The sequence below is a fragment of the Paralichthys olivaceus genome, chromosome 3, assembly GCF_024713975.1.
Source record: "Paralichthys olivaceus isolate ysfri-2021 chromosome 3, ASM2471397v2, whole genome shotgun sequence".
NCBI lineage: Eukaryota > Metazoa > Chordata > Actinopteri > Pleuronectiformes > Paralichthyidae > Paralichthys > Paralichthys olivaceus.
Window position 1 is genome coordinate 13,726,384 of NC_091095.1, and position 15,151 is coordinate 13,741,534.

The window sequence follows — 15,151 nt, forward strand, 5'->3', positions numbered from 1 at the left end:
GGATCCGTCTCAGCTCATGTTCCATTTCTCTTTTTCCCCCCTCCCACACAGCTGTTTGATGAGAAGATCAAGGACTGCAAAGAGGATGAATCACGCAGAGTGAGTACCAGCAGAGCTGCTCTGTCCTTGTGTCTTGGCTTTCTGGTTTGTGTTCTCTCTGTCATTAGAGCAGTGGCTCACAGCAGGGAAACGTGCTGACACACAGAGCTGGAAAGGAAAGATGATGGCGATCATAGCTGTCAGTTTGATAGCTCAGCATTTCAATATTTGAGAAACTAACAAAACTGTTTTCGACAAAAGATTGTAATAGCCTATTTGAGACAGACACGCAGACACATTTTCTCTGATCAACTGTTAAAAACCAAAAGATATTTAGTTTACAATTATATAAAACTGAGAAGGGCAACAAATCTCCACATTTGAGAAGCTGGGACCGCACAATGTTAAGTGTTTTGGTATAATTAATAACATGACAGCTAACCTAAAAGTGAAGCCAAAGCATCTTTATTGCCATTTGGTGACTGGTTGCAGTGTTGGTCATAAATCCTCCATGTTAGTGGATGGGACATGAGCCAAACTTAAAAGTACACATCAAATAAATATTATGCTCACAGATTTCTGTCATTTTAGGTATTTCTCATTACACTGATGTATTTTCATGTGCACATTTTTCCAGTAAGATTGGTTTATTTGATGCTATAAAAATGGGATGAGACGTCTAGTGATTGGTCAAACAAATGTCTTGATGTATTTTGTGAAGCACAACCTTGTTTAAATAAGTTCTACACAAATAAAGTTATCATTATTATTATTGTTATTACTATTATTATTATCATCGACTTGACTTTGATACTGCAACTCCATCCCTGATTGTTGATTCTGGCTCCAAATGTGGAAGATGGCAGAGTACACATCCAGAATATTTCGGCTTTATTTCTTGACAGTGGGAGGAAGAAGACATTTGGTCGATCTTTATTCACTGTCAATGGGTTAAACATAACAGTTGCAATTCTTGTTTTTGCAGCTGCTCGAGTCCTTTCAGAAAGTCTTTTCAGCTTCGTTGAAGGAAACTGTTCAGTTTCAGGATGTATTAGTAGCCTCTCTGTGTTTTTGTTTTTTTACCAGGAGCAATGTGATTCACTTCCTCTCTGACGACTCTGTTCTTTATCACTTTGGCTTTTCCTTGTAACCAGTCTGTTACTGTCTCATAGGACAAAAATGAACAGAAAGGCTGCTTCATCTAGTTGAGGATTATCACCTTGATGCTTTATACAAATTGTTTATGAGCTGTTAAACTGGCTGAACCAGCACCTCTGCTTTTGAGGCTTGTATTTGTTTTTACACTGCTGTTTATTTAACAACCGTCTTTTCTTTTTTCGCAGAAAATTGAAAATTTGAAAGAGACTACTTGTGTAAGTCAGAACTTAAACACGTGTTTATTCTTGTCGTTCAGTTTCTCTGAGCTCTTGGTTAATAAATTCTGTTTTTCTCTTTCAGAGTATGGTAGAGTCCATCAAGCACTGCATTGTACTGCTGCAAATCGCAAAGGTAAAAGCAATACCCTGCAGCTCGGTCTGCCATCTCACTATAATCATTGTTTTTGTGAGACCACAGCAGCGTACACTGTTACTTTATGTATGTGTGTGTGTGTTTGTGGGATAGTTCACTGCTTACGGTTGCTGTCTGAGCCAGTGGTTGATGAGGGTGTAGCGCAGTATTTGTTTCATCACATGTTCCATTCAGCCCTTCTGAAAGGAAATGGAGCAATCGTTTCTGCTTCAAGTGGTTGTTAGTAAAACTCAGAACGATTTTCCCCGGAATAAGAGTCGAGGAAACACGTACAGACAAGACCAGAAGTATTTGGACACAGGACAGTTATCTTTGTTTATGTTCTGAGCTTCAATGCATTCAATTTAGAATAAAATAATGTATAAACGATAAATCTCAACTTTAGTTTTAGTAGGTTTACATCAATATACAAAGCACTGTGGGAGAGATAAAGTGTCTGAATTTTAGAGGTTCAAAGCAATTAGACACTTGGCTATTAAATGTGTCTTGAGTTTTGATATTTTGATTAAATGAGTCCACATCACACTTTTGGAGTTTTAGGGGTAAACAGTGTAGCAGCCAATTCCAATATAATTGAAGTAAATGCTGACCACTTCTTCAAATGTAAAAAGAAAAAAAGGCTTCCATACTGCTCCTGTGGTGTCATCCAAGTGTTGGAGGATCACATCTGCTGATGAGGTCAAATACTTAATACAGGTATTGAGTGCAAAATATTTTCCTCAAAGTATTAAATTTGATCTTTCTTTAATCCACATGTATCTGTCCAATTACTTTTGAGCGCCAAAATTATGGGCACTGTGTTTAAAGGGCCACAGCTCCCACACTGATTTTTCTCTGTAGGCCGTTTTCACTGCAGACCTTTTGACAAATCACAGAAGAAATAAAATGGCTGAATTCCATTCAGGGTCCTGGTATTGTACATGCTGGCTCACTGGGCACAGACAGTGTTTCTTACTGGAACACTTGAACAGATCCATTGTTAATGTTATCAGTAACCCATGAGCTTTTCCTCCTAACACTAACAAGTCAAAATGTCTGCAATGAAAAGTTTACTATTGATATAAACCCACTTTACTGCAATATGAAATTATTTATTTCAATGTGCAGAAGCCCAGAAATCAAACATGAGTAACTGTCCATATACTTAGTTCACTTTACAGATTGGAATGAATGAGAAATCCCAGCATTACTGATTATGAAAGGAACGACAGGGGATTTTACCATGTGATGAAAGGATTACTGCATGTGGCAAGTTAGTGAATTTTATGACGCACCATGTGATAAGAGGGGATGGGTGTCCCTGCTCTGGACACCACAGATGCTCAGGATGCTTTATGAAATGCCTCGTCCTACACCAGTAGTCTAACATTGTCTTCTCAAAATTTTAAGGACCAAAGTAACGAACAGCAACACGCAAACGGACTTATAGTAAGTTTGACGTCCTCTGTCCACAACAAAAATTCAAATCAAGTAAACTGCTAACTTTCTTTTCTGGCTCAATCGACTTTCCACTGTAGAGCAGCAGATGAATCAGATCTCTGTAGTGCATGCTGACTTATTTGGAGATAAGCTTTATCTCAAGCTCTTTTCCCTCACGTTTGCCACCTCTGTCCTTCTTAATTAAGTTCCTAATTTACTGATTTCATCTGGGATTTTCAATTCTTTCTGTGATGGTGGGGAACTATTCTTTTCTTCATCAAGATAAACAATGTGTGCGTGCGTGTGTGTTTGCTAGAGAAAATGTGTATGTGTAGATGGACTACACATGTGTGTTTGCATGCCTATATGTGAGAGATTATTGCATTTCACCCACTAATTCACCATTGATTTATTGAGTCCACACTGCCTGCTTATTGAACTACTGAGCACTAATGACTGGAAAGCCATCCAGAGAACACTTAACTCGCTCTGCAGGCCTTCTGTCTTTATGTCAGAGGCCATATCTGAGTTTTGCATGTTGCATGTCATCTACAGCACATTTATTTTATCAGTTGATTGTTTTCTGAAGCATTTAGGTTTTTAGATTTATTTATTTTCTCAACTTCAAGGTAACCATTGTTTTTATTAGATGGATAAACTGTCACAGAAAACGTTGTCTTCTTTACTTCAAGTAACATTACATTCATGTCTTAAAGGTTCAGTGTGTAGAATTTAGTGGTGAAGTTTCATCTTGCAGCTGAACACCCCTCACGTCACTCTCCCATTCCAAACATGAAAAACAACCTGTTGTTGCCTTCATGTGTCATAAAAACACAAAGGTTATCTAGTTTGTCCAGTTTAGGCTACTGTAAAAAACATGGCAGCCTCCGTAGAGAGGACCCCCTCTAGATGTAAAAATAGAGTATTTCATTATAAAGAGGCATTCTAGGGTAAAGAAAACTACAATTGGTTAGATGACATACACTAGTGAAAATTCACTAGGATTATTTCATATTCTGTGATTTTAGAGTAGGGATGGGAAATAATTACCCAAGTCTAATAACACTGTCACGCATGTCCATTTTTGCATGTTACTCACTGTTGAGCTGCTTTCAGACATGCAATGAACACCCGATAGTCTCCTGAAATTATCTGGAGGGGCTGTATGAGAACGAAAATACTGGAGTCAGATGCTCCGGACATTCTGTGGAGACTTTTCTGTGAGCCCCTAGTAAAAGCTCTGGAGAATGTCTGTCATATTAGAAACATCATGAACTTGCCCACTAGCTCGCTCTCACATGGGCACATTTAGATGCAAAACTGGAAAAAAAAACTTAAATAATACAAATATGTGGGGCAGAAAAGGAGGAGCCACACACAGAAGACACGGTCAGTATCGATGTGCTGTAAACAAAGACACGCGATTTCCGCAGCAGGATTTATACATCCTGTCCTTCCTCCTGAATGCTTTTACCCAGACGCCACCCCTCGTCTAAATGCTCTGGAGATTTTCCTGTTGTTATGAACACATCTGACCCAGACAATCTCCTGCTGTTTTCTTCATATGTGAGAGGCAACCATTCCTGGAGTTCATGTCTGAAAACGACTTTAAAGAGTGTACCTTATAAATGCATTATTTTCAGCTGCCAATTCTCAAAAAGATAATTTTTGTCTTTGCTCACAACTATTTCCATGCAACTGAATAGCACTTTTATACACATAACAAAAAACAATGAGCAGAACCTAGTAGCTTCCTGGAAATTGGAAAAATCAATCTAAAATGTTCCTTTATGCTTTGGAAAAGGGGAGCTAACACATGTATAACCTCTTGTGTGATCCTTGAAGCAAGAATTCCACAGGAGCCATCCAGCTTGTTGGCCTGCACTGCTCTTATAGTGAACTTAATCTCACAGTCATTAAGTACAGCATTACACAATATTAATAGCACAGCGTATATATATATATAAGCTCTGTCTACACAACTAACTGCACATGTTATTTTATTCCATAAGCTTTGTGCTTTAGAACATCTTAGTGTCTGTCACGTTGCCTGTGCCCCTGCAATGTGGAAAAAAAAGGATAAATGCACTGTTGACCTTTGTTTGAAAGAAATTGCCCTAAAGTGCAGGAAGCCAGAAGCCTGTTTGGTATTTATCTGTCAAAATAATGAATTTCCTGTAATTGGTTTAAGGTTCTCTCTGCAGCTCGAGCTAGCTGCTTCATTAATATTACATCCACACACAAAAAACATCGATCACGACACTATGTTTTAAAGTCGTTTTTAGCCTTAACTCTTTCCTTCAATCTGCTTTTGCTTGCAAAGCCACAGGCTGGTCCCACCATGACAGACCAATATTTCTCTGATTGGCTATAATTAGTAGCTCTTGCCTAATGGAGGCATGTGGAGAAGGGAAGCACAGGGAGTTGGAAAGGAAGGAAGAGAGGCAGGAAGATAAGAGAGATTCTGTCTGGTAACCATTGATGTTTTTGGTGGTAATTATCTGGACAAAAATTCAGAAAAACAATCTTCTTCTTTCGCTGTGGTCTGTCTGTTTCATGCAACACACTCAGTCCTGTTTTCAACGGTTGTGGAGGCTTGTCATGGCTTGTTGTCCACTTCCTGGTACACTAGTACAAATTTCATGTTATCATCTGCTGCTTCACCTCAGCCTCACATCCTGATGTCAATCGACGGAACTGTAGTGATTCATTCCCGGTGTTAGGAAGTTATGTTTGTTTGTCATGTTAAGCAGGATTACATGAAAAAGAAAAAGTATAACGATTTCCACTGAATTTTGTTGAGGGGAATGACGCAAGAGATGGTCTTATATTTTGGTGCAGATCAGGATGAAAGGGCTGATCCAGGGGGAAAAAATCATTGGGCTTTTTTCAGCATTTTCCTGGATTTCTCTGAGAATAATTCATGGATCTTAAAAATATTCCAAATGTTAAGGGGACTGATATTTGATAGTGTTTAATTTGGTGCAGATGCAAATAAAGACTGGGATCTAGTGAATTTAAACATGGTTTCATTAGTGTACTGTTGTATGTTGACTGATGTATGTGCTGTAGAGCATTTCTAGTTTCACATGGATTTGTAAATGAAAAAGCTACAATCAAGTTTGAATAACAAGATAACACATTGACTCGATCCAGTGCATCCAAAAGCCCCGGGGGTAAGTTGTTGTGGAATGACAGTCGATAGGGTTTCACTTTGTTCGCTTGTGTTGCTGTCGGTGTTCCTGTCAGTTGGGTCATTGGGGCCAGTGACCCCATTACACAACGTCATCAGGCTTTTTTCTGTGTTTGTGTCTGTGGTTACATAGATAGGACACACAGTGTTATGGTTGCACTGATGAGGGTAGGTCGCTGCAGGTAAGAGTGTCCCCACTGAGTTTAACCACAGGGAAATCAGGAGTGACACACATGATACACATTTTGGGTGCTGCCCAATGGAGTTAATTATCTCCTCTTTAGACTGGAAGGTTGATCCGAGTTCAGGAGGTGCAGTTAATCATTGTGTAAACGTTCTGCTTGCGTTTGGGTTTCTGACATTGTTGTTGGTTTCATATTGATTAGATTAATGAAACCTGGTAACGTATTTCCAGGAAATGGGGTGAAAGGAAATTGATCTGCCTGCAGTGGGTGGCGCATACATATTTCACTGTTCTTGTAGCGTATGTATAGCATTTAGCTGATCTATAACCAGTACAGCTATGAAGTTGATGTCCAGTTTTGGCTGAGAGCTTATATTGACCTTTGGCTTGGATGTGAAAGTGTTCCAGTGTGGTTTGGATATTTAGTTCCGCATGTTAGTGACATGCAGGCTCGTCGGGTCGTCTCTGGATATGCAGTTTGTGTCATTTTAGATTGGTAAGCAGGCAGTGTTATTCTGTGTCTGATGTCACAACTGATTCATGTAGTGTCTGCTGTTGATGGCGCGTGATGTTATTTGTATTTCCTCCAGAGCACCATCAACCCAGTGGATGGGATCTTCCAGCCAACTCTGGACACTCCTGTAGTCAACACCACGATGCCAACACAGACTACACTACCAACAGGTACCTGTCATCTGCCTCCTCACCATCCCTTACACTCATGTGGGTTCCTGTGTTTGATACACACTTCACACACCCAGCATTACTCACAGAGGTTATTAATGTTTTGTAACATACTCAAAGGGGAAAACAGCTCCCCCTGGTGGTTGCATGTTTAACCTCCTCAAGCTGATGTTTCCGCTCGGTTTGACTCAGTATATTTTGTCAAGTGATCGCTTTTTTAATTTTTTTAATCAACAGAGTGAATGTTTGAATTAATTTGAATTCAGGTGTTTCACAGTGAGTGGAAAGGCAGTGGAAAGAAACCTGAAGCGAGCTCTAGGCTTTTGATAAATGTTCTAAATATGCTTTCATTGTTTGAAGGTAAAATTATATAAGATAAGTTCCTGATCACAACATATACAGCAGTGTTCAGTTGCATGACATAAAGTCTGGTAATAAAAAATCTTTAATTTAGTACGATCTTTCTAAAAGTTTTCATTATTTAGTTCTCCAACTTTCACGAGAGTTTTGACAAATGCTGTTAAAATGAAAACTTCAAACTAGGCCAGTCTTATTTCACTCTGACTGTGAAATCCCTCTCAGGACTGAAGCCTGTGTTTACAGCGTCTCGGATTATTTTCTCAGCCTCTTGGAGCTGCTCTTGATGAGGTGCTGCTTTTAATGTGATTTGGCTTCAGTCTCAAAAACTCATCCGCTTTCTCTTTTTTGCCAAAGACGCTTCTCAGGTGTGTAAATCAGACCAACGACCTTCCACGTTACCTGTTGGTCCCGTTGTCACGGTGATGGGCAGTCTGCAAACCCCAACTCCCAACAGCACAGGTGAAAGTTCACTTCACTCAAGTGGCCGGTTATACTGGTTTTGTGCTTTAATACAGTTCCCCCCAGTATTCATTCACTCATCCATCCATTGCATGTTTGGTAAACTAGTGCAGTGCCTGTTCTGAACATGCTCGTTTGGACTGGGCTATTTATTTGGCCTGTGGTGATGCTGGTTGCAGCTTTTTTTATGAAACTGTAAAAGTGACCTGCAGTAATTGAGCCACAGCAAGCAATGACCTGCAGCTGATCTCAGTCCACAGAATCAGCTGCTGCTCAAAGAGCTGTGTACCTGTCTATTCCAAGTTCGTTGAAGCTTGACTCGGTGCACAGAACCTGACCTGGAGAATCGGTTGTCCTTACCGTGAATACATTGTTGTTGCGATCGACAACGTCACTTACATTGAGTCCCACTCGCTGCTGCAACAGAGCAATGGTCGCCTGGTGATTCAAAGTTTAATTATTGATTGCATCGTGTGTCCAAATTGCACCAAATTCAACACTGCACTTCCCTTGACCCTTAATACACATGCCTCACAAGTGTGAGGCTGATAAGATGAACCGTTCTCGAGATGTGCGTTCCACTTGAAGAGCTACAGAAGGAGATTCATGGAATTATTAATAATATTGTATTTTAAAAATCCATCTCATTTCAATTTCCATTTATTAACTGTTCTGGTGTTTTCAGTTATATAACATGATCTTCTTAGCAGATGGAATTTTCTCATTTGTCCTGGTATTTTACTGAACAAAGTTTTAATCTATGTGGGCTCAAAAGTGACATTACAAAGACTATTGTCCTTGCAGCTGACCAGAATAATAAAAATACAATTCTAAAGGTCTGTTAAGTACATTTTCTACAGTTTTAGATCATATCACATAATCTTTAGTAGCAGATGGATCTTGTGTTAAGTTGGATGTCTGTTATTTGCGTAGAAATTGGCTGTTTTTAAAATTCTCAATTTACAACAGGAAGGAGGATACTTTAGACAGAAAACTGATCATGTCCTTGTCAGGATGCTTTTTCTCCTTTTTAAATCCTTTCTACAAGCTACAGGAAGCTAATGGTATAAGAAGTCCACCACATGAACAAAAGCAGTCATATTATTTTACTGTTACTGTACTTCTCCAGCCCGGAGTGTTGTGTCCATGAACATAAAGTCAATTAAAAAGTGGCCAAGTACAAAAGCAAGGGACAGCAGAGGCTCCTGCCTATTTGTCTTCTGTGCTGAGGCAGCAGTATTAAAACGCTGTGCTGTGCATTAAGGAGGCAGCCTGCATGCTCGAGAGCACTGTCAATACGCTCTGCAGTGGAAGCCTTCACTGTATTGAAGACAGGTTACTGTACATGGTCTTCAGGACTGGGCTCAGAAATAAATGCTCCAGTTAAAGATGAACTGTTGATTTAACTGTATGAATAAACAAACCTTATTTACTTACTAAGATACTGCAACTTAAGACTGATAATCACACAATGGTTGATATTTTCCCCTCTTCTTTCAGGGAGTGGTCCATCAGGCCCCAGCAGTGGCGTCACTTCCCCGGCTCTCATCCCCCTGCCCTCGCACTCTGTGCCAGATTTCTCCTATTCCTCCAGCGAGGATGAATTCTACGACGCTGATGAATTTTACCAGAGCACCACTTCCCCCAAACACTGCATAGAGTGAGTACAGCAGCCCCACCACACCTCCATGCAACTTTCACTGCACAGAGTGTACCTAACCTAACGCAGATGCAGTTCAAGACGTGTGCAACAGAACTGACTGTGAAATCCTACTCAATCTTTTATCTCCTCATCTCTCCGGCTTCCTGCCTCCTTTCCGCTCCTGCTATCTCCTCTTCTCGCCCTCAGTCCCTCAGGGCCTGCAGCCGCCCAACCCCTCTCTAATGAAGACACGGCATTGAAACGACCAGACACCACCGAGTCCCTCAACTCGTCCATGTCCAATGGAACTACAGAAGCAGGTAAAAAAAGGAAATGCTTGCAAAAGACACAAATATAATGGACATGATTAATGTTGTTTCAGCCATTTAAGACTTCTCCTCTTCTGTTGTCCTTAGATCCGTTTGATAGCCATGACGACCGTGATGATGATGGAGAGGGCGAGTCGGTGGAGGAGCACAAGAGCGTCATCATGCATCTGCTGTCACAAGTTCGTTTGGGCATGGACCTCACAAAGGTAAAGAGATCAGAGCAGTGAACTGATGTACGAGTGTCTCTTTGCTCTCTATGACTTTCTACCACTGGGTGGTACCAGTCCTCCTTTTATTCACCAACATCTGTGTGATCTGTTTCTTTTCCACAACCACAACAGTTTTTCATCTTCATTATATTTCACAGGTTGTCCTGCCAACCTTCATCCTAGAGAGGAGATCTTTGTTAGAAATGTACGCAGACTTCTTTGCACATCCCGACTTATTTGTAAGGTACGTACCATTTCAACAACTCTTCTGTTCTGTTCAAGTCATTGTTTTAATCAGATACATTTCAGATTGAGAGCTCTTCTTTCATTTGTCTTCCACTAGTATCGCTGAGCAGCCGGAGCCCCGGGAGCGCATGGTTCAGGTGGTGAAGTGGTACCTGTCTGCCTTCCATGCAGGGAGGAAAGGCTCAGTGGCCAAGAAACCTTACAATCCAATCCTGGGAGAAGTTTTCTACTGCCACTGGGATCTGCCCACAGAGGCAGAGGAGCCCTCCCCACCCACAGTGAGACCACATGCATCTGTAGAAAACACCCAATCATACAAAACAAGTTTATCATCACTGAAGCTGGAAGTCACTTTGGCTTAAAAACCTTGTGAGCCTGTACTGACCATTGAGATACTACATTTGATCTGTGGTTATACAAATAAACCTACAGGTTATACGTCCTAGATTTAACATTGGATAGCAGCAGACATCTAGAGAAGATACTAAGTCATGTTGTCATGTGTACAGAGTTAAGTCTTACTCCCTTTGTGTGTTGTGTGTGTGTGGCTCAGAGCACAAAACACTGTAAACACACCAGCCCACCACCGTGAAACCAGAAACACAGCAGCAACACTATTTTTAGACAGTTTATGGGCTTCATGTTTTAAGATGGTGGTGCTAGTGCAACGTACAGGGGCAAATAATATTGTGTATATATAATCTTAATTTAAATTGCAACACCTACTAAGAAACACATTCCATTTGCACCACAAATTGTATTTAATATAGTTTTTAATAATCACAAACAGTGTGTTTTCATATTATTTACAGCTGTGAAATGGAATAAGCATTAAGTGATTCATCTGTTTTCAATCTTTGACTTTCTACCACCCCTCAGGAGACAATATCAGAGGGTCCTGTTCCCTGGTCTTCATCCAACAGTGTGTGTTTTGTGGCAGAGCAGGTCTCTCACCACCCACCCAGTGAGTGTCCCGCCTTCCTCTGAAAGATTACACTGCACTGCCAAAACCTCTGGACATGTAGGGTCAAGGAAATCCAGCGGCGCACTTTGACACTTTTTATCTTCAAAGATACCTGCAGCCTCTCTTTCTTTTTTGTTTTGATCTCATGTATCATTAAGATTCAGAGCCCAGAAAACTTGTGCAACCAATATATCCCAGTGACCATGTTTTATATTAGGATTTCTTAAAATGTAATTTAATGTTCAACTGTTTTTAGATGCTGGCTTCTGGCTTGATTGGATTGTCGCTGAGATGTTTTCTCTTTTTGTCCACACTCATCAGTGTTCCTTCTCATCTCTCTTTAGTTTCTGCATTCTACGCAGAGTGTTTAAATAAGAAGATCCAGTTCAACGCTCACATATGGACTAAGTCAAAGTTCTTAGGCATGTCCATAGGTGTGCACAACATCGGCCAAGGTATTCGAGGCGACTGTCCTGCACACTAACATCTACATTTGAGACACTGTTCTAACTTTGTGGACATGTAATGATTGGTTTCTGTTTTTCAGGCTGTGTATCGTGTTTGGAGCATGATGAACATTACATCCTCAACTTCCCTAATGGATACGGCAGGTGTGTGTTTGTGTGTAATATCTTCCCTCACCATTACTGTGTGATCATTACCGTCTGCTTCACTGACGTGAGTCTGTGTGTCCAGGTCGATTCTGACCGTGCCGTGGGTGGAGCTGGGCGGGGAGTGCAACATCTCCTGCTCCAAGTCGGGCTACAGCGCAAACATAGTGTTCCACACCAAACCCTTCTACGGAGGGAAGAAGCACAGGATCACTGCTGAGATTTTGTAAGAGGGAAATAGTTGCACAACACGTTAGGTCACAGTTTAAAGACCAAGAATAGATTTGCATAAATATACTAATTTTCTCTGTCTCCTGTAGTGCACCTAATGATAAGAAGTCTTACTGCTCCATTGAAGGGGAATGGAATGGAGTGATGTACGCCAAGTGGGCGACTGGAGTGAGTCCTTTGTTTATTGGTTTTCTGTCTTCCATTTATTCAACTTTTCTTTTAAGTGGTGGAGGGTGTGAAAATAATCACCAATAAACATTTATCACAATGTAGGCATTCATTACATAGGGAAATTACTGTTAAATGAAAGAGTCGTAAATACATGACATTATATTACATACGTTGCTTTTTGTGTTTCTAGGAGAACACAGTGTTCATCGACACTAAGAGGATAGGTATCATCAAGAAGAAAGTGAGAAAGCTGGAAGACCAGCTTGATTACGAGTCCAGAAGGTGAGATATGAACCAGTCGTTCAACAAGTTGCTTTAATGAGAAACAAACTGTGTGTTTGACTTTCACCTCTTTGATGCATCAGATTGTGGAGAGATGTGACGCTGAACCTGAAACTGAAAGACATCGATTCAGCAACAGACGCCAAACACCGGTTGGAGGAAAAGCAGCGAGCTGAAGCACGAGAGAGGAAGGAGAACGAGCAGCAGTGGGAGACGAGGGTGAGTCTGGTTGTATTTGTTTTTCAGCTTCATGAAAGAACTTGGATACAGTGCATTAATAGACCATGCACTCCTAAAATCTTTATGTGAGTAATAATTGTTATTGCTTGTGTTTCTCTGCAGCTATTCCACGAGGACGGCGAGTGCTGGGTCTACGACGAGCCTCTATTAAAGAGATTAGTCTCTCAGAGGCAATGAGGAGACGACGCACACTCTGACACAAACACACCAATGTATGCATAAAGAAATGCACACATAGCAGAGTCTTCATAAGAACTCTTTTGCAAAAAACACTTCTTATCCAAGCCTTGGAATGACTGATGATTGATGATGTACACAGCTTTGCGTCTGACTGTAAAACAACAATATGGAAGTGAATGAAATCGAACGGGATCAAAGATGTAACATGAAAATTAGCAACGCTTCTTCTCCTTATTTTGGGCAAACTCAGCTTTCGACGCCATCGAGCCCCACCATCACGAGACCTGTCGGTGCACAGAGACAGCACAGGAGTGTCCCTGCTTTTCGTTTTCTCCACTCTGTCCGTCAGCTCCATGACCACACCCATCGTCTGCTCCACGCTTCACACACGTGGTTTTTGTTGGGAGGGGGCGGGTACAGGGGTGTGGTTGGTGTTCAAATCAAATGAACCTTGACAAATAAAACAGCGCTCTACATCTCAGGGAATCTGGTGACTGAGGAAAAAAAAGCTGCTGCTCCCTCTGAGAGTCTGACAGCCTTAGTACAGTGGAACGGATTAATCTTAAAGGGGCGGGGGAGAAATTCTCTGATTGCCTGCAACTAGTTATAACTGTTGTTTATATATAGATATGATATACATATGATGGATATATAAATATATATTCTTTTTTTATTTTCAATGCTCTTTTTGTTTATTTTTCTTTTTGGCAATAGTGTAAAATATTTGAGGATATAAACTTGATGGATTTACATCTTTAGGAATCATTCCATTTATCCCTTTTTTTTTCTGTTACCCTTTAAAAGTTGACTCGCCACATATTTGGTTCTCCTCACAGTTCTGTGTCTCGAGTGTTATCCAGAAGCAAAGCCCTGCGTAACCCAGAGCACAGATAAATGGAATATATGCAATATAGAAATAATTTCCATTGCCTGTCACTGGAGACATTTGTACATCCGTTATACCAAAAAAAATTGTTGGAGAAAAGGTTGAAGAGAACAAACAATCTTCTAAAAAAAATTTTAAAAAAAGATGTTTCCATGTTAACTGAAGGCATTTATGAACGAATGATTGTTTACATATTTTTGTCTTTCTGGATTTCTGGTCTGTGATGAGGACATAACGGTTGGACTTAGTCTGTGATGTCTCCTTTTCTGTTGTGCACATGACGTGTCCCTGTGTCCTCTCCGGACCGCTGACTCGACAGTGGATCACCTTGATGACCGCTCCTGTGTCATCGGAGGGTGGAGAGAGGGATTCAGACAGGAGTTTCTGTATTCTGCTGGTTCAGTCTCCTTGTCATCTTGTTTTTTTCTCCATGGTTTTTCAAGATAAGAACTACATATAGGGCGGTGTTCACCGTGTTCACCTCGGACCATTCATCATTCATTCTCTTATTTCCAGCTGGATCTAAATGTTGCGTTATTTGGATGAGATACAAGAAAAAACACAATTCACCTGAAAATGCCTGAGAACATCTTTTAATGCTGCAGCAAACTCTGATCAGATCACGTCCATGGTAACAGATGTTTTGAGTTTTAAATTCAATTAAAATGATGGAGTTAAAAAATACATTCCTGATGCTTTATGTGCATCCAGCGACATACAAATTGAAAATGGAAATACTGGTGTTTGCTGCAGTCGAATTGAATCCTCTTCTAAATTGGACTAAAATGCTCTTTTGAAACATCCCAGTCCCAGCTAAACATGAAGCTACTATTTTGTGTTTTCCTCTTTCATGTTTTGTCGTTGTAAATTATATTGAATTGAGGCCTTGTCATACATTTCAGTATCACTCATTGTCGCCTGATAGAGAGTAATCAAGACAAATGTATTTTTTATTTCCTTCTGATCATAACCATTGATTGTATCAGATCCTCCTGTTTATTGATGCATATATTAAATCTCCATGAGTTTACACCTGTGAGACTTTGTCTTGATTCTTCCAAAGAGTGAGTTCAGGTTCAGCGAGGACGCACACTTACTTTTTCTATAGATATTCATGTCCATATATAACTTCTGTTTAAGATGAATTAAGATAATTATTTATTGACCCCGAGGGGGAAATTCATGTATCACAGTAGCCCACGTCCGCAGGTAAAAGAAGAATAGAGCAAAACTAGAACGGTAGCTCACAACAGTCTTCTTAAATGCAGATAAGTTGCACTTAATTTCACACA

The 15,151-nt window shown here is 40.4% G+C and overlaps 1 protein-coding gene across 12 annotated transcripts in view; it reads left to right on the plus strand.

The window, feature by feature from the left end:
* osbpl9 (oxysterol binding protein-like 9) overlaps positions 1–14,889 on the plus strand; it is a 32,766-nt gene extending 17,877 nt beyond the window's left edge. For 4 of the 12 annotated variants that reach the window (XM_020081185.2, XM_020081191.2, XM_020081192.2 and 1 more), the window contains 19 exons: positions 52–99; positions 1,383–1,412; positions 1,498–1,548; positions 2,959–2,997; positions 6,956–7,049; positions 7,764–7,868; positions 9,369–9,528; positions 9,718–9,830; positions 9,927–10,045; positions 10,207–10,292; positions 10,392–10,572; positions 11,174–11,258; positions 11,603–11,713; positions 11,806–11,869; positions 11,955–12,095; positions 12,190–12,268; positions 12,462–12,553; positions 12,637–12,772; positions 12,896–14,889. In XM_020081185.2, the coding sequence (XP_019936744.1) occupies positions 52–99; positions 1,383–1,412; positions 1,498–1,548; positions 2,959–2,997; positions 6,956–7,049; positions 7,764–7,868; positions 9,369–9,528; positions 9,718–9,830; positions 9,927–10,045; positions 10,207–10,292; positions 10,392–10,572; positions 11,174–11,258; positions 11,603–11,713; positions 11,806–11,869; positions 11,955–12,095; positions 12,190–12,268; positions 12,462–12,553; positions 12,637–12,772; positions 12,896–12,970 (1,809 nt within the window). In that variant the 3' untranslated portion in view covers positions 12,971–14,889. The remainder of the gene's footprint in view (positions 1–51; positions 100–1,382; positions 1,413–1,497; positions 1,549–2,958; positions 2,998–6,955; positions 7,050–7,763; positions 7,869–9,368; positions 9,529–9,717; positions 9,831–9,926; positions 10,046–10,206; positions 10,293–10,391; positions 10,573–11,173; positions 11,259–11,602; positions 11,714–11,805; positions 11,870–11,954; positions 12,096–12,189; positions 12,269–12,461; positions 12,554–12,636; positions 12,773–12,895) is intronic. The other 8 variants (XM_020081189.2, XM_069522049.1, XM_069522047.1 and 5 more) reach the window with 3 other exon arrangements.
* The last annotated feature ends 262 nt before the right edge of the window (positions 14,890–15,151 follow it).